General features: G+C 47.8%; 1 protein-coding gene across 1 annotated transcript in view; it reads right to left on the bottom strand.

The window, feature by feature from the left end:
* The window catches only part of caskin1 (CASK interacting protein 1), a 711,340-nt gene that overhangs the window by 105,672 nt on the left and 579,152 nt on the right, over positions 1-26,516 (bottom strand). The window contains exons 7-10 of the mRNA XM_078239889.1: positions 19,445-19,553; positions 17,892-18,000; positions 15,803-15,897; positions 11,106-11,223 (exon numbers count right to left, since the gene is read on the bottom strand). Of these exons, the coding sequence (XP_078096015.1) occupies positions 11,106-11,223; positions 15,803-15,897; positions 17,892-18,000; positions 19,445-19,553 (431 nt within the window). The remainder of the gene's footprint in view (positions 1-11,105; positions 11,224-15,802; positions 15,898-17,891; positions 18,001-19,444; positions 19,554-26,516) is intronic.

The raw sequence follows: 26,516 nt of genomic DNA on the forward strand, positions 1-26,516 counted from the left end.
TATAGAACATAGAACAGTACAGCATAGAACAGGCCCTTCAGCCCACGATGTTGTGCCGAGCTTTATCTGAAACCAAGATCAAGCTATCCCACTCCCTATCATCCTGGTGTGCTCCATGTGCCTATCCAATAACCGCTTAAATGTTCCTAAAGTCTCTGACTCCACTATCACTGCAGGCAGTCCATTCCACACCCCAACCACTCTCTGTGTAAAGAAGCTACCTGTGATATCCTTCCTATATCTCCCACCATGAACCCTATAGTTATGCCCCCTTGTAATAGCTCCATCCACCCGAGGAAATAGTCTTTGAACGTTCACTCTATCTATCCCCTTCATCATTTTATAAACCTCTATTAAGTCTCCCCTCAGCCTCCTCCGCTCCAGAGACTACAGCCCTAGCTCCCTCAACCTTTCCTCATAAGACCTACCCTCCAAACCAGGCAGCATCCTGGTAAATCTCCTCTGCACTCTTTCCAGTGCTTCCACATCCTTCTTATAGTGAGGTGACCAGAACTGCACACAATATTCCAAATGTGGTCTCACCAAGGTCCTGTACAGTTGCAGCATAACCCCACGGCTCTTAAACTCCAACCCCCTGTTAATAAAAGCCAACACACTATAGGCCTTCTTCACAGCTCTATCCACTTGAGTGGCAACCTTTAGAGATCTGTGGATATGGACCCCAAGATCTCTCTGTTCCTCCACAGTCTTCAGAACCCTACCTTTGACCCTGTAATCCACATTTAAATTAGTCCTACCAAAATGAATCACCTCACATTTATCAGGGTTAAACTCCATTTGACATTTTTCAGCCCAGCTTTGCATCCTATCTATGTCTCTTTGCAGCCTACAACAGCCCTCCACCTCATCCACTACTCCACCAATCTTGGTGTCATCAGCAAATTTACTGATCCACCCTTCAGCCCCCTCCTCTAAGTCATTAATAAAAATCACAAAGAGCAGAGGACCAAGCACTGATCCCTGTGACACTCCGCTAGCAACCTGCCTCCAGTCCGAAAATTTTCCATCCACCACCACCCTCTGTCTTTGATCAGATAGCCAGTTACCTATCCAATCGGCCAACTTTCCCTCTATCCCACACCTCCTTACTTTCATCATAAACCGACCATGGGGGACCTTATCAAACGCCTTACTAAAATCCATGTATATGACATCAACTGCCCTACCTTCATCAACACACTTAGTTACCTCCTCAAAAAATTCAATCAAATTTGTGAGGCACGACTTGCCCTTCACGAATCCGTGCTGACTATCCCAGATTAATCCGCATCTTTCTAAATGGTCGTAAATCCCATCCCTAAGGACCTTTTCCATCAATTTACCTACCACTGAAGTCAGACTAACCGGTCTATAATTACCAGGGTCATTTCTATTCCCTTTCTTAAACAGAGGAACAACATTCACCACTCTCCAGTCCTCTGGCACCATCCCTGTGGACAGTGAGGACCCAAAGATCAAAGCCAAAGGCTCTGCAATCTCATCCCTTGCCTCCCAAAGAATCCTAGGATATATTTCATCAGGCTCAGGGGACTTATCGACCTTCAGTTTATTCAAAACTGCCAGTACATCCTCCCTCCGAACATCTTGCTGCTTAAATGGTTTGAATGGGGTCTTGTTTATTTTTAATCTGGGCCTAATGCACTCTCTGAGAATTCGCGACCCTTTTTGAATTGTTGTGGGAAGATTGATTGACAGGTCAAGGTCAGGTGGTTCCTTCACAGAGGAGTCCAAGGATTCACTTTCAGTTTTAGTTCAAAGCTGTTGGGACTCCAGACTGAAAAGCAGTGTTTTTGTGCCTCTCTCCCTGGTATTGGAAATTCTGCTGGCTACTGTTTAGTTAGAGGCCATTTGGACTGCAGACTAGAAGCAGTCTTTCTTATCTCTGAGGGAACATTTTGCTGTGGGGTGGATTGATAGCTAATGTGCAGCAGTGACAATATCTCTACCTCGAGGTGCTGGGAATTTCCAGAACGGAGAAGCCAGAGTTTCAAGTTCTGGAACCAAAGGACTGATTCACAGCAGGTGTTGCAATGTTGGAGAATCCAGCATCATGTGAGCCTTCTTGTTTTCTGTGCTAAACCTGGGACGGGTGTATGTTTGTAAGGAGACTTGTTTGGTTGGAACAGTGAATTTAGTTGTTAAGGTTTATACAATATCATGTTTGCTTTATTCTTGTTTGTAGTTGGTAAAAATTACTGCTAATTTTCTTTCTATACATGTTAACTGTATTCTTAAATAAACTTTGTTTGATAAAAGCTCCCCAGTGGGTCATTTGAATCATACCTGGAGTGAAACATTTCATGCTCACCTGTGCCAAAATTCAAAGTGCAATACTTATGGTCTATGCTGACTTCATAAAATACCGTGGAATTTCTAACCTGGATTATAATACCTGTATGTGAAATATGGAGCAGCTCTCAAAGATACTGATTCAATATCATGTTTAAATTACACATACCTTTCCTTTTGAGAGTTATATTCCTCTTCATCTTCCTCCCAATTTTTCTTCCCTCCACCTCTCCTGAAGATGTTGACTCCTGCTGTATTACAGTTCCCTTTGGTTGCCTTCGAGTACTTCATTGGCCAGTATCTATGTGTAAGTCCTGACATGGGGTGGTACTGAAGAGCTGATGGACATCACATAAGAAGCCTGTTTCTGCCCCACCTGAGCTCCATATACTAGCAGGGTTCACTGAGTAGTGATCAACAGCAAGAATGCTGGTTGATTTTCCTTCCCTTTTCAATGGCATCGAGGCCAGTTGCAGCCTCCTTCCCCCACTGTTAGCTAAACAAAATAACTGTCTACAACTCCATCAATGTCCCAACTACAAGATGCACGGTAGCAACTCACCAAGGCATCATCAACAGCACCTCCCAGCCTCACTTCGCTTAGAAGGACAAAGGCAGCAGGTGCATGGAAACACAACCTTCTCCAGGTTCCCCTCCAAGTCACAGGCCATCCTGACTTGGAAATATATTGCCTTTCCTGCATTGTCGTTGGGTCAAAATCCTGGAACTCCCTCTCTAGTAGCACTAGGGGTGTGTCCGCCCCAAATGGGCTGCAGTAGTTCAAGAAGGTGGCGCATCTTTCTGAGGGCAATTAGAGGAGGGCAATAGAAATGCTGGCCTTGCCAGCGACGCTCACATTCCACGAAGAAACAAAAAGGAACTCAGCCACTCCCTGAGACATCGAAGGATGTTCTTCTCAATGTATTTCACATCCTTACCTGTTCACAAGTTGGTTTATTCCATGTGAGGGCAAATAGGCAACATATTCTCTTTGTTAAAAAAACATATTTTATTTGGACACTAAGGGGAAACCAGTGAGCTGGAGATCAAAGTGAAGAGGCCCCATTCCGCTATTCCATAACTCCAACAGATTGCATCCCCGTCTCACATGGCAGGATAAATGTGTAATCAGAGCGAGAGGCGGCATAGTGGCACAGTGGTTAGCACCGCTGCCTCACAGCACCCAGGGACCCAGGTCCGATTCCTGGCTTGGGTAACTGCCTGTGCGGAGTCTGCACGTTCTCCCTGTGTCTGCATGGGTTTCCTCCGGGTGCTCCAGTTTCCTCCCACAGTCGAAAGATGTGCAGGTTAGGTGCATTGGCCGTGCTAAATTGCCCCTTAGTGTCAGGGGAACTGGCTAGGTTTTTGGTGTCGGACAGAGAGAGGACATGTCCCCTTTCCCTCGTGCTCTGCCACATTTCTTTCAGCTCACGTCCAGGTTAGGCCCTGGGTGGGATTGTGTTTGATGCAGGCATGATGGGCTGAATGGCCTCCTTCTGCACTGCAGGATTCTATGATCCATTTTATTGCTTGAAGGGGTGTGGAGAAACTCGACTAAACTGCCAGCCATGGCAAATGGCCATTTCCCCTTTCTGCTAAATTAATTTGTTTCTGAAATAATATCACCACATTGAGTTTTTGCAGGAAGTTTATCCGACCAGTTATCCTATAAATTTGAAATAATTATATTATTTGCTGCATTTAGCTCTTAATAGGCTTCATTAGCACCCATTCACATCCCATAATTTACTTCTAAAGCTCCTTCAGAAGAAACCTCTGCATATCTATTTACCTCAACTCATTTCATTTCTCATTATAATGAATAAAAATGACGATCATATCTCCTTCAGCGTTGTTGTCTGTGTGGAGCTTTGTACACTACCTCTTACTTCTCATACAGGGACTGGTAAACCTTTTGTCACAATAAGAAGAGGTTGCCCAAAGGGGCCGTGAATGTTACAGACAAAATTTGGTACGATATATGGGATCGGGCTTTCCCTGGACTCCCAAGATCTCAGTAGCCAGGCTTGTTCCCTATCGTAGCAATTCCCTTTATTTCAAAAGGTAGCTCATTGAGACTGAGCGATTGGTGTCAGGTCATAGGATCATAGAATCCCTACAGTGCAGAAGGGACCATTCGGCACATCAAGTCTGCACCGACTCTCTGACAGAGTATCTTACCCAGGCCCTCTCACCCACAACCCCAAACATTCACCATCCATCTAACCTACACATCTTGGGACACTAAGGGTCAATTTAGCATGGCCAATCCACCTAACCTACACGCCTTGAGACACTAAGTGGCAGTTTGGCATGGCCAATCCACCTAACCTGCACATCTTGGGACACTAAGGGGCAATTTAGCATGGTCAACCCACCTAGCCTACACACCTTTGCACACTAAGGGACAAGTTAGCAAGGCCAATCTACCTAACCTACACATCTTGGGACACTAAGGGACAGGTTAGTGTAGGCTAACTTGTGTAGGCCAATCCACCTAACCTATACATCTTTGGACACTAAGGGACAAGTTAGCATGGCCAATCTACCTAACCTACACATCTCTGGACACTAAGGGACAAGTTAGCATGGCCAATCTACCTAACCTACACATCTTTGGACACAAAGGGACAAATTAGCATGACCAATCCGCCTAACCTACACATCTTTGGACACTAAGGGACAAGTTAGTATGGCCAATCCACCGAACCTATACATCTTTGGACACTAAGGGACAAGTTAGCATGACCAACTCGCCTAACCTGCACATCTTTGGACAGTGGGAGAAAACTGGAGCACCCGGAGGAAATCCACGCAGACACTGGGAGAACGTGCAGACTCCACACAAACAGTCACCCAAGGCCGGAATCGAACCCAGACGGTGCACAGACGGTGAATCCGCACAGACGGTGACTCAAACTAGGAATCGAACCCAGCTCCTTGGAACTGTGAGGCAGCGGTGCTAACCACTGTGCCGATGATAGAAGTTGCCAAATTGACTGTCTGCTACACATCTCTCCCAATCTTTATTTTGGTTGACTTTAAAATGGAGATAAAAGTTGGCAGAGATGGAAAACAGGCTGAACCTCTCTTTAGCGCCGATTGTGAGTAATTCACTGTGTGAAGTCTTTTGACACATTTTCATAGAATCATGGAGTCGTAAGGCAAAGGATGAGGCCATGTTGGCTCTTTGAAAGAAACATAGAAACTAGAAGCAGGCCATTCGGCCCTTCGAGCCTGCTCTGCCAGTTATTTTGATCATGGCTGATCATCAAATTCAATACCCCCTCCCCTCCATATCCCCTGATCCCTTTAGCCCCAAGAAGGAACTATCCAATTCCTCTCACTTTCCAGCATTTTCACCACAGCCTTGCAATTCTTTTTCTCCCCCAAGTCATTTTTGAAAGACTTGCTTCTGCCGGCCTCTCAGCCAGAGCCTTGCAGGGTCATACCAACTTGAGGTGTTGAAACAAAAACCTTTCCTCATCTCACCTCAGTTTCTTTATTGAGGTGGCGATGCTACCTAAATAACATCATGACTATCTGGTACATGATGCTGCCAGTTATTTTAGAAGTGAGTCATCCTTCAACAAAACAAAAATTAAACACATAAAAATTAAGGCACACATTCGTTTGTCATAAGAATAACACAAGGTTTCCCAGAAGTAACCAATAAGGTTGAAGGGACGGGGGACGGTGGGTGGAGGGGCGGCACGGTGGCACAGTGGTTAGCACTGCTGCCTCACAGCGCCAGGGACCCGGGTTCAATTCCAGGCTTGGGTCACTGTCTGTGTGGAGTTTGCACGTTCTCCCCATGTCTGCGTGGGTTTCCTCCGGGTGCTTCGGTTTCCTCCCACAGTCCAAAGATGTGCGGGTTAGGTGGATTGGCCATGCTGAATTGCCCCTTAGTGTCAGGGGGACGAGCTAGGATAAATGCATGGGGTTGCAGGGATAGGGCCTGGGTGGGATTGTGGTCGGTGCAGACTTGATGGGCCGAATGGCCTCCTTCTGCACTGTAGGGATTCTATGAACATTTGATGGTTTTAGTATTTAGCAGATCGGTTTACAGAACAAAAAGGAGGTACCTTATTGAGATGACCTTTTGGGAAACCCTGGTCCAAAATAAATGAAAGAAATGCTGAATAGACTACCTTGTCCGTGAGGTAATTCTTCTATACAGCTACTGGCTCTGTGATAACCAAAGGAACTGAAAAGAGGCTGATGATGGAAAGGTGGAGGTGGAGGGGGAGGTGGCAGGGAGTTAAAGTGATGAGTGGAGTCACCATTGACTATTGCTGTGCCATAGGCCGTCAGCTGTATCTTGTGATATTGCTGATAATTGTGGGCATAAATAACTGCATCCCAAGAACCTAAAATGGTGAAACAAAGAAATGAAAAAGAAAACAAAAAGCAAAATGTAGGAAGCAGCAACAAAAAAAATTTTCAAACTTAAAAAATGCCGTAAGCAAACAATAGTTAACACTGTTCAACTGTTACCGTAACCCAAAATGCCCATATGTGTTAGTACAACAAATGTGCTGATTAGTACGTAATGACGTCTTCGCACCTTACTCTTTGAGGCAGGCATTGGAATGCAATTGGTATCTTAGCATATTCAGGAAATAATATTCATTCTCGACTCTATTTAGTGTCAGAGTGGCTAACATAGGCGCAAGTCACTGCGCCATTTATCACCCCAATGTTTTCACTGACATGGAAACATAAGAACAGGAGGAGGATATCTACGCCCCCACCACTTACCCTCCCAATCCCCGGGCCTGTTCCATCTTTCAATAACATCATAGCCTATTTGTATCTTGATTCCATTGGTTCCATAACCCTGAATTTCCTTAGGTGATAAAAAGCAATCAATTTCAGTTTTGAAATTTTCAATTGGTCTCCTAGCCTCACAGCCCTTTCAGAACGAGAAGGGAAAAAACAATAGTTGACTGAATCTGTCAGTTAGAAGTCAAGTGCACCAGTTGCAGGACTGCTTTGATTGACAGGCCATCTGGTGTAGGTGAGAAGAAGCCATTGCCATGTGTTCTGTAGTTTTAATAGAGCTCTTTGGTGAAATTTTCCAAGGGTTGTTCCTTACAAATGCTTGTTTTAATGCTAAGCTTTAACTGCTCCTAAAGGACTTAGTTTAGCAAGAATCACTGAGTTCACATTTCGATTGACAGTTTAAAAAGGTATTAAAGGCTCAACTGTCTATGACGGTGTAAGTGGATAAGTGTTTGTTTTTATAACAGATTTAATACTTGAGGGGATTCAAAATCTTTGAATGACTTTCACGAATGAACATTTTCTTTCCCTCGTATCAAGTGTATATGGATGAGAGCTCTGTTAGATTGTTAAAAGTTTAATTATTTTCATCGCCACATGTCTCCTGAGATCTGCCCGTAACGGATACAGAGTGAGTGACTGTGGAGGTGGCATGGAAGGTGTGAGGTGGCAGGGAGGTGACATGGAGGGTATGAGTTGGCATGAAAGGAGCATGGGAAGTGGGTAGGGGAATGAGCGGGTGTGAGGAATGAGGGCTCGAGGGCTTAATAGCTTGGGATGAAGTCCCAGAGAACAGAGGCAGGCCTTCTAACAAGTAAACCTTGCCCGCCTCCCCACCGCCACCCCCCCCTCCCCCGTGGTTGTGTACAATCTGCCTTCCAGCGGAAATTCTATTTTATCCTACACAAGAATTGGTTATAATGGGGTGCTTTAAACTGAGTTGGCAAATTTCTTAACTCGAGCTATCCACCCTTGATTGTGAAAATCCAACTTTATGAGTTCAAATTTCATTTGGACAGTTTGGGAACTCAGTTTAAATAAAAAGTGGGCACCAGTAAACAATGGCCATGAATCTGTCAGATTGTCCTAAATACCCAACTGCTTCGCAAATGCCATTTAGGAAAGGAAACCTGCTGTTCTTTCCTGACCTGGCCTACCTTTGACTTGAGGCTTACTGAAGCCTAGCAAGCCACTCAGTTGTATTGAAGAAAGCAGCTCTCCCCACCCTCCTGTGGGCAATACCCTAATCTCAAAAAGGACTGAACACTAAGATATTTGATAATAACCGCATCAAATGATCACTTCATACCAAATAATTTGGGGGCACAAATGAACCCTAGCAGTCTGCGGCAGTGGGGAATGTGAAGCTTATGTTAGGCTAAAAAGCTCATTGTTTTACTGAGTTTTTAAAAATTGATTCGTGGGACACAGGCGTCGCTGGCTGGCCAGCATTTGTTGCCCATCCCTAGTTGCCCTTGGAGGGCAGTTGAGAGTCAACCACATTGTTCTGGAGTCACATGTAGGCCAGATTTCCTTCCCTAAAGGACATTAGTGAACCAGATGGGTTTTTCCGACAATGGTTTTGCCGTCATCAGTAGATTGTTAATTCCAGATTTTTTCCTTATTGAATTCAAATTCCACCATCTGTCATGGTGGGAGTTGAACCCAGAGCATTAGCTGAGTTGCTGGATTAATAGTCCAGCGATAATACCACTTGGCCATCGGCTCCCCAGGGACTCCAAATCCCTGTTGTTAGGGAGATCATCAGTCTCCATGTTAGGGCACCTGACTGGTTTTCTTGAACCTATAGGCCTAAAGGGCTCAGGAAAGAATCATATTGGACTCAAAAAAAAATTAACTCTGTTTCTCTCTCCATAGATATTGCCACACCTGCTCAGGTTTTCCGGAACTTTCTGTCTAAAGGGCAAGCCCTGGCTAGGAATCCATTGAACTATCCTTTGGTAGGTCAGAGTTCCAACAGAAAAAGTCATAATTGATGATGAAAGATGAACCAAATAGCAATCCTGAATCATCCTGACAGGATTGGATTTTAGTCGCCTATACCTCTTCAAACCAAATAAAGGCCTGAATGGAAAAAGAAGATATTGATATGAGTCTACAACACTTCAGTGTCCTCCTCCCCAGGTAATTACTTGAGAAAGGATATACTGGCACTGGAGGGGGTGCAGAGGAGATTCACTAGGTTGATTCTGGAGTTGAGAGTGTTGGCCGATGAGGAGAGACTGAGTAGACTGGGGCTATACTCATTGGAATTCAGAAGAATGAGGGGAGGTCTTATAGAAACATATAAGATAATGAAGGGAATAGATAAGATAGAAGCAGGGAAGTTGTTTCCACTGGCAGGCAAAACTAGAACTAGGGGGCATGGCCTCAAAATAAGGGGAAGCAGAGTTAGGACTGAGTTGAGGAGGAACTTCTTCACACAAAGGGTTGTGAATCTGTGGAATTCCCTGCCCAGTGAAGCAGTTGAGGCTACCTCATTGAATGTTTTTAAGACAAGGATAGATAAATTTTTGAACAGTAAAGGAATTAAAGTGAGCGGGCGGGTAAGTGGAGCTGAGTCCACGAAAAGATCGGCCATGATCTTATTGAATGGGGGAGCAGGCTCGAGGGGCCAGATGGCCTACTCCTGCTCCTAGTTCTTATGTAATCTGAAGTTCCATTGTGGGACTCTCCATTTTCACGGTATTTGTGAGTGGAGCTCTGTCACTAGAATCTTGTTCTAATGGGTAGGCTACCTTTTACTCAGATTCATGATGAGATTTACAATATCAAATGCTTGGAAATCAGCTCAAGGGCGGGTTGGTTCTGATCTCCAGCAATTGGAACGCCTATGCTACATGTTGCTTCTACTAGTCTAAGTGGTTGGGGAATGAGGTGAGGCCTCGGTGACGATGCGGCAATGAGGCTCTTGATTGTGGCGACACTTTGTCCATGGCAGGCACACCATTCACCCACCATCAACGGGATAGGAACGTCAGGATAGTGTTGATATCCTGTAGGTCAGCATTAGACCCTGCCTGCACATTAAGAGACTAGTTTTATTCATGAGAAATATAATCTTCAGCAAGAAATGGGAGCAATGATGTGGGGAAGATCATCAGTCTCCAATTCAGGGCTACTCCCGGATATTTAATAGTAGGCCTGGGGCCTAGTCTTGGCCCAGGAGAGGTGCTGCCATTTCTACCAATATGTGTTTCTCCTCTCCTTAGGGATTATTCATTCTCCGTGTTGTCCCATGCGCTGTCAGGCTTTTGGCAAGAGTTGAGGGTAATAAAAGACCTCTGGGTTTGTTTCTGACATTGGCCTGCCTTTACATTTACACAAACATTCCCACCTCCATCACTATTAACACAAGCCCTCCTACCTCAATCGCTGTTTACACAAACACTCCCACCTCGATCACTATTAACGCAGAAATGGGAAGTCCAGCATTGACCTGATATTTGATACCTGCTGAACTTCCACCAGATATTTTCTTTGGTGAAGTTCCATTTGTAAATCTATGCCATCTATGGGTTCTCTGTAAATTTATATGCTTTTGAACACATTTAGTTAACCTGGCAAAGTACCTGGCAAATGTATGTATATAAAAAAGGCTCAGTTTAATGTTCTCAAGAATGAAAATCAAACAAGGCAAGAAAAATTATTTTCTACTTTACAGAAGGAACTGTGCCTGAAAGGTCCTTCATCAAGGCCTCAGGCTGCACGTCCTGGACTCAGAGTAGGCCTCAGGCCTTACCTGTTTATCTATTTAGCACAGAAGTCCTACACTCGGAGGTATGACGGTGGTTTGATTCTTCATTTTGGATGTGACTAAATAATTAATATTAATATGCACCGGGTTCCCTCATCCATAACAGGCACAAAAGAAATCCGGATTAAAAACAGTTAAGTTAAAATAAAAGGCCCGATGTCTTGATACATTTTTGTTTGGCAATTTGTTCAGGGTTCCTAAGACAAAGATGAGGAGGACATTTGTGTTTTACCTGATCGCTTGCTAATCACCTCCGCAATAGAAGATGGGAAATATCCCACTCTGTCGTTGCCAGTTCTGTTGTCGTGGATACATCCTTTCCACCTCCCATCAGGATGCTGCTCCAGAACCTTGCGGGAAATCAAAGAAAATACAAAGTTAGACACCTGTGGAAGAAACCAGGATGATGCTTGATCCTCTTAGTGAGTGCTGCGGGGGTTGTGCTTGACAGAACCATCCCTGTGCTAAATAGATAAACAGGTAAGGCCTGAGGCCTACTCTGAGTCCAGGACGCGCAGCCTGAGGCCTTGATGAAGGACCTTTCAGGCAGGTGAAGCTGCAGCCTTACTGTTTACTCTCTGAACTGGTGCTGCCATTTTTACTGATATGCGTTGCCCTTTTCCTTCAGAGGTTATTCGTTCTCCGTGTTGTCCCGTGCGCTGTCAGGTTTTCGGCAAGAATTGAGAGTAAGAAATGCAGAGTCTGCTAAAAGCAGGGTGAAACATCAGGCATGGGCGGATAGAAGTAAGAGGAAAGAGAAGCTAAGTCTAAAAAATGTTGACACAGCGTGAAGGCAGTGAGAAGAGCAAAAGTGTCTCTCTCGCCTTAACCGAACCACCCTTTCTGTCAGGAGGTGAAATCGGGCATTCTAATGAATTTGTCAATGTTGTGGTGTGAATGGAATCAGGACAACCATTAGGGAAGCCTTGTCAGAAGGTCCTTGTGAAGGACAGTTCCATTCCTACTTGGTTGCTGGCCAATCGATTGAGAAGTGATTAAAGCCTTGATAATATTGTTGATGGTGATGTCTGAGCGTGTGTGTGTATGTGTGTGTACAGCACCACCTGCTGTATGTCTGCTGTATTGCTGGGAGTTGATTGTAAAGGGACTCCTTTTAATTACTTCAGTCATCATTGGTGAACTGAACGTTCATTTCCTTGCAAATCAGAACTTAATTCAAAGCATCACAATAACAAACTCTCCTGTCTGAAACAAGGTTCTTCACCGTGGACGCATGAGTCAGATCGACTGTTGAGGTATTTACCATCGCTGCTCCCCATTTTGTCTCCCTGTGTCACTCAGGATCTCCACACAAGGCGGTGGCGCCCTGTTCCCAAATTATTCTTCCAATTCGTCCCTGGAGTGTGAGCATTGTTGGCAAGACCAGATGTTATTGTCCATGCCTCCAAGGGGGAGGCAGTGGCGTAGTGGTATTGTCGCTGGACTTGTTAATCCAGAGACTCTGGGGACCTGGGTTCGAATCCCACCACAGCAAGTGGTGAAATTTGAATCCAATAAAAATCTGGAATTAAAAGTCTACTGATGACCATGAAACCATTGTTGATTGTCGGAAAAACTCATCTGGTTCACTAATGTCATTTATGGAAGGAAATCTGCCAACCTTACCTGGTCTGGCCTACCTGTGACTCCAGACCCACAGAAATGTGATTCACTCTTAAATGCCCTCGGGGATGGGCAATAAATTCTGGCCAGCCAGTGATGCCCACATCCCATGAACAAATAAATAAAACTGCCTTCGGGAAGGTGGTGGTGAGCTGTCTTCTTCAACGGCTTGCACTCCATGCTGTGTAGGCACAGACTCGGAACACTTTTCTACTGCAGTTTAATACAACTGAGTGGCTTGCTAGGCTATTTCAGAGGGCAGTTAATAGACAACCACGTTCCTGTGGGTCTGGGGTCACATGTAGGCCAGACCAGATAAGGACGGCAGATTTCCTCCCCCTGAAGGACATTAGTGAACCAGATGGGTTTTTGTAACAATCTGGCAGTTTCATGACCATTATTAATAAAGTCTAGCATTTTATTTCAGATTTATTAATTAAATTTAAAAATCTCTTAGGCATTATTACAAAATTTAACATATGTTTCCTGGGCATTAGTCCAGTCGTCCAGTATCATTGCCACTGCGCTTCCCTCCTTACCTTTAAACATTAGTTGTATCTATCATTAAAAGTTCATTAAAAAAACCCTCTGCTGGACTACTTTGATTCACGGGCCATCTACTGCAGGTTAGAACAAAACTATAGCATCTGGTCGTGCAGTTTTAATAGAGTTCTTTGTTGACATTTCCCCAAGGGCTATTATTATGTCACTGTGAATGCTTGGCTGAATTTCAAAAGGTATAGATATCTCCACAGGAGTTGAGTTCAAAGTTTGATTAGCAGTTTCAGAGGCTATTATACAATTCATTATTTTTGAGTTGGGATTATGAGTAGAGGCCTTTTATTTTTATAAAAACTGAATAATAAGGATGTTTAAAAGCTTTGAATAAACTTTATGAATAGAAGGTTTTTCAATTATCAAGTGTGTCAGAGTGAGAGCTCTAATAATTAGATTGCAAGAAGTTTAGATTTCATCTCTACATGGCAGAAGAGGTCATTTGGCCCATCGACTCTGCACCAATTGTCTGAGAAAGTATTTTCTCCAGGCCCTCTCCCATACCTATTCCTGTAGGCCCACACATTTCCCATGGTTACTCCATCTAACGTAGACATTGTGGGACACCTAAGGGCAATTTAGCGTGGCCAATCCACCTAACCTGCATATCTTTGGACTGTGGGAGGAAACCGGAGCACCCAGAGGAAACCCACGCAGGCACGGGGGGAGAATGTGCAAACTCCAGACAGTCACTCAAGACCAGAATTGAACACGGGTCTCTGGCACTGTGAGGCAGCAGTGCTAACCACGGTGCCACCATGCCGTCCTTGAAGTCCAGAGAAGGCGTGCCTTCTAACCAGCCTGTCTTCACATCCGAGGCTGCCTGCGATCTGTTTCTGGGATCGAAGGGCTGGATTCCGTCCTGTACCTGTCCCCGAAGTGAAAATCGCACAATACTACTGAGGTGGGTCCTATAGGAGCTGGGTAATTTCCCAATGGAAGCCACCTGTCTTGGAACCAAAATCTGGCTCTTGGGTGTCAGTCCACTTCTACAAGCCTCAGAAGAGGCCTTGCCCATTGTATGGTCTCCTTCATGATATCAGAGAAGATTTCGACCAGAAGCTTGATGTAACTGTCTCTATAAAAGGCTTTGATTTATCCTCCACAGTGGAGTGTCGGGAGACTGAGAGCACCAGTTGTCTGTTGGGGAGGGAGCAGGGGACTGGCTCTGCTATATAAACGTGCTATCGAGGACTTCCTTTCTACCACAAATATTTCACGGCTGGGACTGTCTGTTTACTGAAATGCCCAGTCAGAGGGTGAAGGGCCATTGTGAGGGGCACTGCCAGTGATAAAATACATGCAAATCAGGAGGCTGCTTTTAAGCAATGAAGGAATGAGGGAGCTGAGGGTTGGCACGGTTCGGAGGTGCTGGGGATTAATGCCATCTTATGCAGCGGGTTTCCATTTCACCTCCTTGGATAATGTAGGAAAGGGGGAAGAGTCTGCAGGTGGTGAGGGATCGAGAGAGAGGAAATCAGAGAGTGTTTACACTAGCAGTAAAATAGGGAGAGGCAAGAACGGTTGGGAGTTGGAGAGAGAAAGAGAGGTTGAAGGCTGAGGGCAAAAGAGTTAAGTTAAGGTTTATTTATTAGTGTCAAAGTAGGCTTACATTAACACTGCAATGAAATTACTGTGAAAACCCCTGGTCGTCACACTCCGGCACCTGTTCGGGTACACTGAAGGAGAATTCAACATGACCAATGCACCAAACCAGCATGTCTTTCGGACTGTGGGAGGAAACCGGAGCACCCGGAGGAAACCCACGCAGACACGGGGAGAACGTGCAGACTCCGCACAGTGACCCAAGCCGGGTATCGAACCTGGGTCCCTGGCGCTGTGAGGCAGCAGTGCTAACCACTGTGCCACCGTGCTGCTTAGTGGGCTATCCTGGTCAGGGGAATACATGCAGCCCTTAGAAAGAAAAAGTTTTTTCCTGTACGGCTGTAGGCTAAAGCAACAAGACATTGTGGTAAGCACAGCGCTGCCATTGTAAAAGAGAAGGATGATCATCCACTTTATGGAACAAGCAGCAAATGCTTGAAACTCTTTTTATTGCATCAACAATAATCAACAACACGTAACAACCAACTCAAGAACAGCTTTTTCCCTGCTGCCATCAGACTTTTGAATGGACCTACCATATATTAAGCTGATCTTTCTCTACACCCTAGCTATGACTGTAACACTATATTCTGCACCCTCTCCTTTCGTTCTCTATGAACGGTATGCCCTGTCTGTATAGTGCACAATGAACAATACTTTTTACTGTATACTAATACATGTGACAATAATAAATCAAATCAAACAGTTTGCTATTAAGTGTTGCATTCCACAGTATGACAATATTGGGTGGTTTGGTGGCACAGTGATTAGCACCGCTGCCCCACAACACCAGGGACCTGGGTTCAATTCCAGCCTCGGGTGACTGCCTGTGTGGAGTCTGCACATTCTCCCCGTGTCTGCGTGGGTTTCCTCCAGGTATTGTCGCTTAGTGTCAGGGAAATTAGCAGGGTAAGTATGTGGGGTTGTGGGAATAGGGCTTGGGTGGGATTGTTGTTGGTGCAGGTTTGATGGGCCGAATGGCTTCCTTCTGCATTGGAGGGATTCTATGGTTCTATGAACAGCCATGCCGTTACAAAGTTTTATTCGGAGGTTTCGAATGCATCACTCATTTGACTGGGACGATCTGACATGTTAAGCAGAGACAAGATCATCGGAGATGGCATTTGACTGAAATATCGCACTTACTGTAATAACGTCCCCCATTTTCACATTAAGGCTCGTCAAATCGTAATTGTTGCAGTAGTCCTTCACAGCCCTGACCTGCAGGGCAGCAGAAGCATCTGAAAAAACAGGAAGAGGAACCATTATCTGCGGCTATCTGGGGACTGGTCAAGGTGCTGCGCTGGGTTGTCAGGCACTGCATTAGGGTGGAGCAGGAAATATTTTCATTTATTATCTTAAGAACATTGGCAATGGGAAATGGCTGTTTGATTGTCGTGAATCACCCAGTCAGGTCATGAGGAGTCACTTCACGCTTCGATTGGACGTGGGAAGGCAGGATATCACACGGTTGACAAGTCTCGCAACCAATTTTAAAAAAATTATTTTGTAGGACATGTGCGTCGCTGGCTGGGCTGGGCATTTATTATCCATCCCTAGTTGCCCTTAGAGGGCAGTTGAGAGTCAACCACATTGCTGTGGCTCTGGAGTCACATGTAGGTGACCAGGTAAAGACAGCAGATTTCCTTCCCTAAAGGACATTAGTGACCCTGATGGGTTTTTCCAACAATGGTTTCATGGTCATCAGTAGATTCTTAATTCCAGATTTTATTTTATTGAATTTAAATTCCACCACTTGCTGTAGCAGGATTCGAACCCTGGTTCCCAGAACACTAGCTGAGTTTCTGGATTAACAGTTTAGTGGTAATACCACTAGGCCATCGCCCCTCCTATGATGGGAGTGTGGGGGTAGGGCAGTTGGCTTTGCGCACATGGTCTGGGTTAAGGGTTGAGGGAGTGTTGCATTGTCAGCGGTGCCATTTTTTGGATGAGATGTTGATTGTTGCTTGTAAATTAGCTGGAAGATTTCTCACATTACAACACTTCACAGGTAATGGGGGCAATTATCCCAGCCCACAGCAGGCCGGGAGACATCAGCGGGGGCCATTTCACAGGCTTCCTGCTGGGAGCCCAGGCCTCCGTGCATCTCCGTGGCAACGTTTTTCAGCGTCATGAGCTCTGTGCCGAAAATCGGCGTGGAGCTGATTTCAATATTATAATCGTGATTAGCATATCATTAGCAGGCCCAGGACAGAAGGCTCCGGGCCCGCTAGTGTCTCCCCCCATTACCAGGAGTGCTTCTCTCCAGCAGGGATTACAACTACTCCCCACTAACGGGGAACAGGCAGCCCAATCCCACTAGAATGAAGAGAGGCCATGAAGGTCCCCCAAGAGTTGAGGGTGGCTCTGGCAGTGCCAGCCTGGCCCCCTGGCACTGCCCAAGGGACAAACTGGCAATGCCCAAAGGGCACCGAGGCAATGCCAACCAGGCATCAGGCAGTGCCAAGGGGGCAGGGCCAGAGGGGGTGGGGCCCATTGAGGGACAGAGCCTATCAGGGGCACCATCAGTGGGGGTGGGGGGTCCTGCTGCCACTCTGCATTGGGATCGATGGTAGAGGGAGGGTCTGTCAGGGGGTCAGGACTGCCGGGTGTGGGGATGGGGGGTCGGGACTGCCAAGGTAGGGGTCGGGAATGCCGGGGTATTGGGGGGGGTTAGATGGGGTGGGGGGGTGCGACTGCTGGGGGTGGGTTGGGGGGGGGATGGGGGGGATTGGGACATCAAGGCTGGCCAGAGAGTGTGGACATTGGGACTTGCCCCGGGGAGGCCAGGGATCGGGGGGTGGGTCAGAGGGTCAGTGATGGGGAGTCGGAGTGCTGGCCAGCGAACGGGAGGCTGGCAGTGCGGGGCCAGTGCGCATGCGCCGAGCTCAGCACTGAGAGATCAGCGCATGTGCAGTGGCGCACTCAGTGCTATGCTGCTGGCCTCTCCAGCGGGAATAGGCCCCACTCCCTGATATTCAGAGGGAGTGCACAGAGTGCGGGAGATTCATTCCGAAAATCATGCAAAAGAAACAGCGGGAGTTTCTCCCATTTTCCCGCAAATTGGGGGCTTCGAATTTTTTTGGGAGAATCCTGGCCAATGTGTTGAGAGCGAAAGGCATTGCGTTCAGGGGTCATAAAAGAAGGTGTGTAAATGCAAGCTCTTCCCCCTTTATGGAAGGCTGCAGGGTGCACCACAGCGCAGTCTGAAACACCTTTCTGCTTTCAGATTTACCTCTGAGCATTTGTTTGATTTCTTTGCTTGCTTGCGTCGCTGTGAATTGATGAACAATGTCCAGGGCCGTCTGATTGTAAGTGTTCTTGATGTGTGCGTTAATCCCACTCTGAAACACAATTAAATTGAACAGCTTTAGGTCGGTAAGGTATTGTCGAAGCCCCTCTGTCTACAATAACAACGCTCCAAATTCCCAATGAGTAAAGAGATCGAGTCGGGCAAATGGTTAAAAGCTAACAGAGTCAAGTTTGAATCTGGGACCATTTCTTAATTCATTCGATAAGAAGTCATAGAATCCCCACACTGCAGAAGGAGGCCATTCGGCCCATCGAGTCTGCACCGACCACAATCCCACCCAGGCCCTATCCCCACAACACCATGCTAGTCTCCCTGACACTATGGGGCAATTTAGCATGGCCAATCCACTTCACCCGCACATCTATGGAGTGCGGGAGGAAACCGGAGCACCCGGAAGAAACCCACGCAGACACGGGGAGAAGGTGCAAACTCCACACAGTGACCCAAGCCGGGAATCGAACCCGGGTCCCTGGCGCTGTGAGGCAGCAGTGCTACCCACTGTGCCACCGTGCCACCCTGTAAGCATTGGTTACATCTGAAAGAAAAAGAAGATATTTTGGAGGCCGCCCCATTGTGGTTTCAATTCCTGACGGTTGTAAAATTATCACCGTAGATCTTGACACTTTACACTACGGAATAATATAGGTGAACGGCGAGTCGGCAAACAGATTTTTCTTCGCTCCCCATTTTATTCCTATTAAAATCAAACATTAAAATGTTTTTTTGAATGAAGGGGTTAGCCTGGTTGACACAACACCATTGTTAAATAGCAAAGAGTGACATTTCACACAGTCACATTAGTCTATTGGTGAATGATATGCCCCGGCGCCAATATAACCATTCTAAATGAGAAATGAATGCCGTTTTCTCCAGCCTAAGTTCTTCCGACACAAGTCAAATGGACAGGAAGAAGTCAAATGCAACTTGTAAACATGGTCATAGAATTCTACAGTGCAGGAGGAGGCCATTCGGCCCATCAGGCCTGCACTGACAACAATCCCACTCAGGCCCTATCCCCGTAATTCCGCATATTTATCCGGTTAATCCGCTGACACTAAGGGGCAATTTAGCATGGCCAATCCACCTATAACCTGCACATGTTCGGATTGTGGGAGGAAACCGGAGCACCCAGTGGAAACCCATGCAGACACGGAGGAGAATGTACAAACTCCATACAGACAGTGACCCGAGGCCGGAATTGAACCTGGGTCACTGGAGCTGTGAGGTTAACCACCGCGCCGCCTTGGCCTCACCTCCCTGGAGTGGGCTATTGAACTGTAGCGGCATCACAGTGGGCAATGCAAAATGACAAACAAAGAACAATACAGCACAGGAAACAGGCCCTTCGGCCCTCCAAGCCTGTGCCGCTCCTTGGTCCAACTAGACCAATCGACACATGCATAAGCCAGCCTAACGGATCGCTGTGTGATAGTGCAGTGCAGCAGTCCAAGCATGTTCCGAACAAAAACCCTTACCTCCAGTAGCAAGCGGACCACGTCAGTCTTCCCGCACAGTGCGGCTTCGTGTAACGCTGTTCCAGCCTTTGTCTGGCGGTTGATATCTATTCCAGCCTGCAGCAGAAGTCTGCAAATATACAAATAAAAATGCTAAGAGAAATATAACCATAACAATCAGGAACGAAATAATAAAAAATCCATCACAGCAAACGTGTGTTTAAATTTCACCATTCCAATTGATGTATATATATAAAAATAAACTTTACAGGACGTTTTAAAAATGAAACAAACATTCCAGCTGAAGGCTATAAAGATTTTCTCAACTGCTTCAAGGGGGAAGGGAGATTATAGTCGCTATACCAATCTGTGAGGAAATCATATTCACTCACACTTCACATACAGTAAATACTTCACCCCGCACTGCCTCCCTTAGCGATGATTGGAGAGTAAATTAAATCACTCAAACACGTTGAGGCCAAATTGTTAACAGCTGGGGGGAAAGGAATGATTGACATCGGCTGACAACAGATTTAATACATATTAGCACCGTACAAGGCAAAGGCTATTTAGCCCATCCTTGCTTGCACCACCATTCACGATAAGAAGACTCCACGCCATTCATATTATTCCCTGAAGTGAATATTTCATAGACTCCTGACGGTGCAGAAGGAGGCCATTCAGCCCATTTAGTCTGCACCAAACCCTCTGACAGAATATCTTACCCAGGCCCTCTCCCCAGCCCTATCCCAGTAACCTCACATATTTCCCATGACTAATCCATCCCATGACGACACGAAGGTTGGTGGGGTTGTGGATAGTCTGGAGGGATGTCAGAAGTTACAGAGGGACATAGATAGGATGCAAGACTGGGCGGACAAGTGGCAGATGGACTTCAACCCAGATAAATGCGCAGTGGTCCATTTTGGCAGGTCAAATGGGATGAAGGAGTACAATATAAAGGGAAAGACTCTTAGTACTGTGGAGGATCAGAAGGACCTTGGGGTCCGGGTCCATAGGACTCTAAAATCGGCCCCGCAGGTGGAGGAGGTGGTTAAGAAGGCGTATGGTGTGCTGGCCTTTATCAATCGAGGGATTGAGTTTAGGAGTCCGGGGATAATGATGCAGCTATATAAGACCCTCGTCAGACCCCACTTGGAGTACTGTGCTCAGTTCTGGTCGCCTCATTACAGGAAGGATGTGGAAAAGATTGAAAGGGTGCAGAGGCGATTTACGAGGATGTTGCCTGGATTGAGTGGCATGCCTTATGAGGATAGGCTGAGGGAGCTCGGTCTTTTCTCCTTGGAGAGACGTAGGATGAGAGGAGACCTAATAGAGGTATATAAGATGTTGAAAGGCATAGATCGGGTGGACTCTCAGAGGCTTTTTCCCAGGGTGGAAATGGCTGCTATGAGAGGACACAGGTTTAAGGTGCTGGGGTGTAGGTACAGGGGAAATGTTAGGGGGAAGTTTTTCACACAGAGGGTGGTGGGCGAGTGGAATCGGCTGCCGTCAGTGGTGGTGGAGGCGAACTCAATAGGGTCTTTTAAGAGACTCCTGGATGAATACATGGGACTTAATAGGATGGAGGGTTATAGGAATGCCTAAAAGGATATGTTCGACACAACCTGTGGGGCCGAAGGGCCTGTTTTGTGCTGTAGTTTTCTATATTTCTATGTTTCTCTATGTTTCTATCTAACCTACACATCTTTAGGCACTAAGGGGTAATTTAGCATGGCTGATCCACCTAACCTCCTTGGGCATTGAGGGGCTATTTCTCCATGTTCACATCACGTTAGGGGCAGTGGTTACATTGCTGGACTGGCAATTGAAAGGTCTGGCTCAGTCAGTAGCACGGCTCTGAAGAAGAGTCAAGTAGACTCGAAACATTAACTCTTGTTTCTCTCTCCACAGATGCTGCCAGACCTGCTGAGTTTTACCAACAGTTTCTGCTTTTAGTTCAGCATTTTGCTTGTATATCAGTCGGCAGCACTCTTGCCTCTGAGGAGAGCTCAGAAATCTATGCTGACATTCCAGTGCACTCCACACGGACAGTCACCTGAAGTCGGAATTGTCCCTGGAGCTGTGAGGCAGCAGTGCAAACCATTGTGCCACTGTACCGTCCCTTTTTTGTTTTTTGGGTGGAATAAATGATGGCCAGCCAGCGACGTCCATATCCCATGAATAAATAAGAAAACACCTTGCCAAAGGCAACTAAGATGGGCAATAAATCCTACCCTCGCCAGGGACACCCACATCCATGGCACTAAGAAAACCTTCAGAGGCTGGAAGCATCTCACTTCCTATTACTAGTCGATGGGACAAAATCCCATTTTTGCTGTTTGAATCTTTGGGGGCAGAAACGAGTTTTGAATTTCTCGTTCCTCCCAGAATAGTGAGGTACGCACCAGCCAGATTTAAGAGAGGCTTCATCTTCTGCCAAAACCGGTCGTGTTCATTCTTCCCCCAGCAGGTAAGCGGCTCACTCTTCTTTACTTGTGAGTCCCCCTGCCCAGTTTCTGCTGGGCAGGAGATGCCAAAATGGAACCCCCTTCCACCCCACCCCACTCCCTATCCCCCACCCCTCCCCTGCCTGTTGTACACTGAAACATCACAACAGTTGGAAAAACATTGGCTTTAATGAGGCTTTAAAAAATAGCATTTTTTCCCTTTAGCTCTGCTTTGGTCTTTCTCCTCTTCTAGGGCAGCACGGTGGCACAGTGGTTAGCACTGCTGCCGCACAGCGCCAGGGACCCGGCTTCGATTCTGGCCTCGGCTGACTGTGTGGAGTTTGCATGTTCTCCCCGCATCTGGTGCAGGTGAGGGGGTGTGGTGAACCATCGTTGGTTACCACTGTGGGGTTATTCTAATGTTGCTGTTGGGTTAGGGTGTTGACACTGTGGGGTTGTTATAATGTTGTTGTTGGGCTAGGGTGTTTACACTGTGGGATTAATATACCTGTGGTGGATGCAGTTATGGCACATCCCAGTCGGGCCCCGCCTCCTGGGAGAGGTATAAGACCCTCTGCTCAGGTGGGACCCCTCCAGTCTGGAATGGTGTACTCGTGTTTAAATAGTTCCATTGTTTGTCAATAAAAGCCTTCAATTACTGAAGCCTTGTACCTCGTGCTTGATTGTCGCGCATCAATTTTATTGACAAACACGAAACTCTCGACAGTAAAGAGAGTATGGAGCAAATGCTGAAACCAGAGCATCTGACACTGGACCCACGTGCGGTCGGCGCCTCTAACACCTTCGACCACTGGCTGAAGTGTTTCGAGGACTACCTGGCAGCCTCTGCAGCAGTTACTACGGATAACGACAGACTCCAGGTCCTCCATGCGAGGGTAAGCGACACTGTCTACCTCGCGATTCGTGCGGCCACCACTTACCCGAGGGCCCTCGAGCTCTTGAAAAAGCGATACACGAGACCACCCAACGAGATCCACGCTCGTTACCTCCTCGCTACACGACGTCGGCAGTCGGGCGAAACCATGGAGGATTACGCCAATGAGCTCTTGCAGCTTGCCAGGGGCTGCGACTGCAAAGCTGTGTCGGCTGAGCAGTACATGTACGACCTCGCCCGAGATGCGTTTGTGGCAGGGGTAGGGTCTTCGTACATCTGGCTCAAGCTGTTGGAGAAAGGGAATCTCAACCTGACCCAAGCTATGGAGATGGCTGAAATGCTGGAGGCGGCGTCGAAAAGCTTGGCCCTGTATCCAGAGGACCACGTGGAGACAACGTGGCAGGAGCAGTCACAAATCCCTCCTCGCCCCACGGGCTCGCGCTCCCATATCGACCCGACGACGGCGGCAGCCCCAGGCGGCCCGTGGTGCTATTTTTGCGGAGGAGCCAAGCATCCACGGCAACAGTGTCCAGCTAAAACGGTGATCTGCAATCAGTGCGGTAAAAAGGGGCACTACGCGAAAGTCTGCAGATCGAAGCCCAAGAACGGCAGTGCAGCCTGTGACCCTCCAGAACGGAGATCATCTCCATCGGCGTCGCAGTACCCACGAGGTCCGACCACGTGCGAGCCCAGGACGACGCCATTGTGGCTGGCGGAGGAGGAGGATGACCACCAGGAGTCGCTACGCTTGGCGCCCTCACCCATGTGCGATTCATGGGGGCGGCCATCTTGGTCGACGACGACCAGGAGCGACCAGCAGGGGTCCTCAGCATCAACCTCGGCTGCCTGCAGTGACGTCCAAGGGCCAACGGTGGCGTCGATCACCCTGGACCAGGCTAAGCATCACAGGCTTGACTGTTCAATGATGAACATTAAGGTAAATGGTTGTACTGTGTATTGTCTGTTTGACAGCGGGAGCACTGAGAGTTTTATTCACCCTGACACTGCAAAGAGGTGTGGACTCCGGGTTCTACCTGCCAAACAGACAATTTCTATGGCATCACGGTCCCGGTCTGTACCGATCCAAGGACGTTGTGTGGTAACTCTGGAAGTGCAGGGCACAATTTACGAGATGTGTTGCCGCATCTTTGCGCGCCAATTCTCCTCGGACTAAACTTTATGGTCCACATGAAGAGTGTGATCCTACAGTACGGTGGGCCACTCCCTTCGCTGGCAGTAGGGAATCAGCCGCAGCCTCCAAATCGTCCAAAGCGCCCCGCATGCAATCTTTCCACACTAAAGATCACCACACCCTCTTTGTTTAAGAATCTGGTACCAGGCTGCAAGCCCATCGCTACTAAAAGTAGGCGTTACAGCGCTGAAGACCGGATCTTCATCAGATCTGAGGTTCAGCAGCTCCTCAAAGAAGGGATCATACAGTCCAGCGTTAGTCCGTGGAGAGCACAGGTCGTGGTGGTTAAGAGCGGGAACAAACCCCGGATGGTCATCGACTACAGTCAGACCATTAATCGTTATACGCAGCTGGATGCGTATCCTCTCCCGCGCATATCTGATATGGTCAATCAGATTGCGCAGTACCGGGTGTTCTCCACCATAGACCTTAAGTCCGCCTACCACCAACTCCCCATCCGCCCAGAGGACCGACAATACACGGCTTTTGAGGCGGATGGTCATCTGTATCAGTTTCTTAGGGTTCCATTTGGTGTCACCAATGGGGTCTCGGTCTTCCAGCGTGCTATGGACCGAATGGTGGACCAGAACGGGTTGCGGGCTACCTTCCCGTACCTGGATAATGTCACCATCTGCGGCCATGACCAGCAGGACCATGACACAAACCTCCAGAACTTTTTGCGCACTGCGTCTCGCCTGAATCTGACCTATAACAGGGAGAAGTGTGTATTCCGTACGCGCAGGTTAGCTATCCTGGGATACGTGGTGGAAAACGGGGTCATTGGCCCTGATCCAGACCGTATGCGCCCCCTTACTGAACTTCCCTTGCCCGCTAGCGCAAAAGCACTGAGGAGATGTCTCGGCTTCTTCTCTTATTATGCGCAGTGGGTCCCCAACTACGCGGACAAAGCCCGTCCGCTCATCAAGTCCACGACTTTTCCGCTCACGCCAGAGGCCCAATTGGCCTTCAAGGCTTTGAAAAGCGACATTGCGAAAGCCACGATGCACGCGGTGGATGAATCCATCCCTTTTCAGGTGGAAAGTGATGCATCTGATTTCGCCCTGGCCGCCACACTAAACCAGGCAGGCAGGCCCGTCGCGTTTTTTTCCCGCACCCTTCAAGGTCCCGAAATTCGGCATTCAGCAGTGGAGAAGGAGGCCCAGGCCATTGTGGAGGCCGTCAGACACTGGCGCCATTACCTGACGGATAAGCGGTTCACCCTGATCACGGATCAGCAATCCGTGGCGTTTATGTTCAATAATACGCAGAGGGGCAAGATCAAGAATGACAAGATCTTGCGGTGGAGAATTGAGCTCTCCACCTATAATTACGATATTATGTATCGTCCAGGGAAACTCAATGAGCCCTTGGATGCCCTCTCGCGCGGAACATGCGCTACCATGCAGGAGGACCGCTTGAACGCCCTCCATAATGATCTGTGCCATCCAGGGGTCACTCGGCTCTACCACTTCATCAAAGCCCGCAACCTGCCCTACTCGGTGGAGGATGTCAGGTCAGTAACAAGAAGCTGTCGGATTTGCGCGGAATGCAAACCGCACTTTTACCGACCTGACCGGGCACAATTGGTCAAGGCCACTCGCCCCTTCGAGAGGCTGAGTGTGGATTTTAAGGGCCCCCTTCCCTCAACAGACCGGAACATGTACTTTCTTAACATCATAGATGAGTACTCCCGGTTCCCGTTTGTTGTCCCCTGTGCGGACACGTCGACTGCCACGGTGATCAAGGCATTCCGTGATCTTTTTACCCTGTTCGGGTACCCCTGCTACATACATAGCGACAGGGGCTCGTCGTTCATGAGTAACGACTTGAGGCAATTCCTGCTCTCATACGGGATTGCCTCTAGTAGAACCACGAGTTACAACCCTAGGGGCAACGGACAGGTGGAGAGAGAGAATGCTACAGTCTGGAAGGCTGTCCTACTGGCGCTGAAGTCCAAAGGCCTTCCAGTCTCCCATTGGCAGGAGGTCCTTCCAAATGCGCTTCACTCCATTCGCTCCCTCCTGTGTACGGCAACCAATGCTACTCCCCACGAGAGGATGTTCTCATTCCCTCGGAAGTCGTCCTCGGGGATATCTTTACCAGCCTGGTTGACGTACCCAGGGCCTGTCCTTCTGCGGCGACATGTCAGGGCCCGCAAGTCCGACCCCTTGGTCAAACCGGTCCACCTCCTCCACGCCAACCCTCAGTATGCCTATGTGGCATATCCTGACGGGCGAGAGGACACAGTCTCGATCCAAGACCTGGCGCCCGCAGGGGACGTAGCAACTCCTGTCGCTCCCATACCCCCTGTCACGAATCCCCTATCGCTTATTTCTTCCCCGGACGTGGCGCGGTCAGCACCGGGACCAGTGCATAACAGTTATACTCCCATGTACAGCTTGCCTGAGACTCGGAGATCGGCGCCACCACAGAAGGTACCGGGATCCCCTGCACCACCGCTTCACCAGGGTCAACCGGCCCGTGAGTCCTCGAGGGGACAGCCGGACGTTGTTTTGGAGAGAACGCCACCGCAAGCACCTGCTCCGGTGTCACAAC

The sequence above is a fragment of the Mustelus asterias genome, chromosome 23, assembly GCF_964213995.1.
Source record: "Mustelus asterias chromosome 23, sMusAst1.hap1.1, whole genome shotgun sequence".
Classification (NCBI taxonomy): domain Eukaryota; kingdom Metazoa; phylum Chordata; class Chondrichthyes; order Carcharhiniformes; family Triakidae; genus Mustelus; species Mustelus asterias.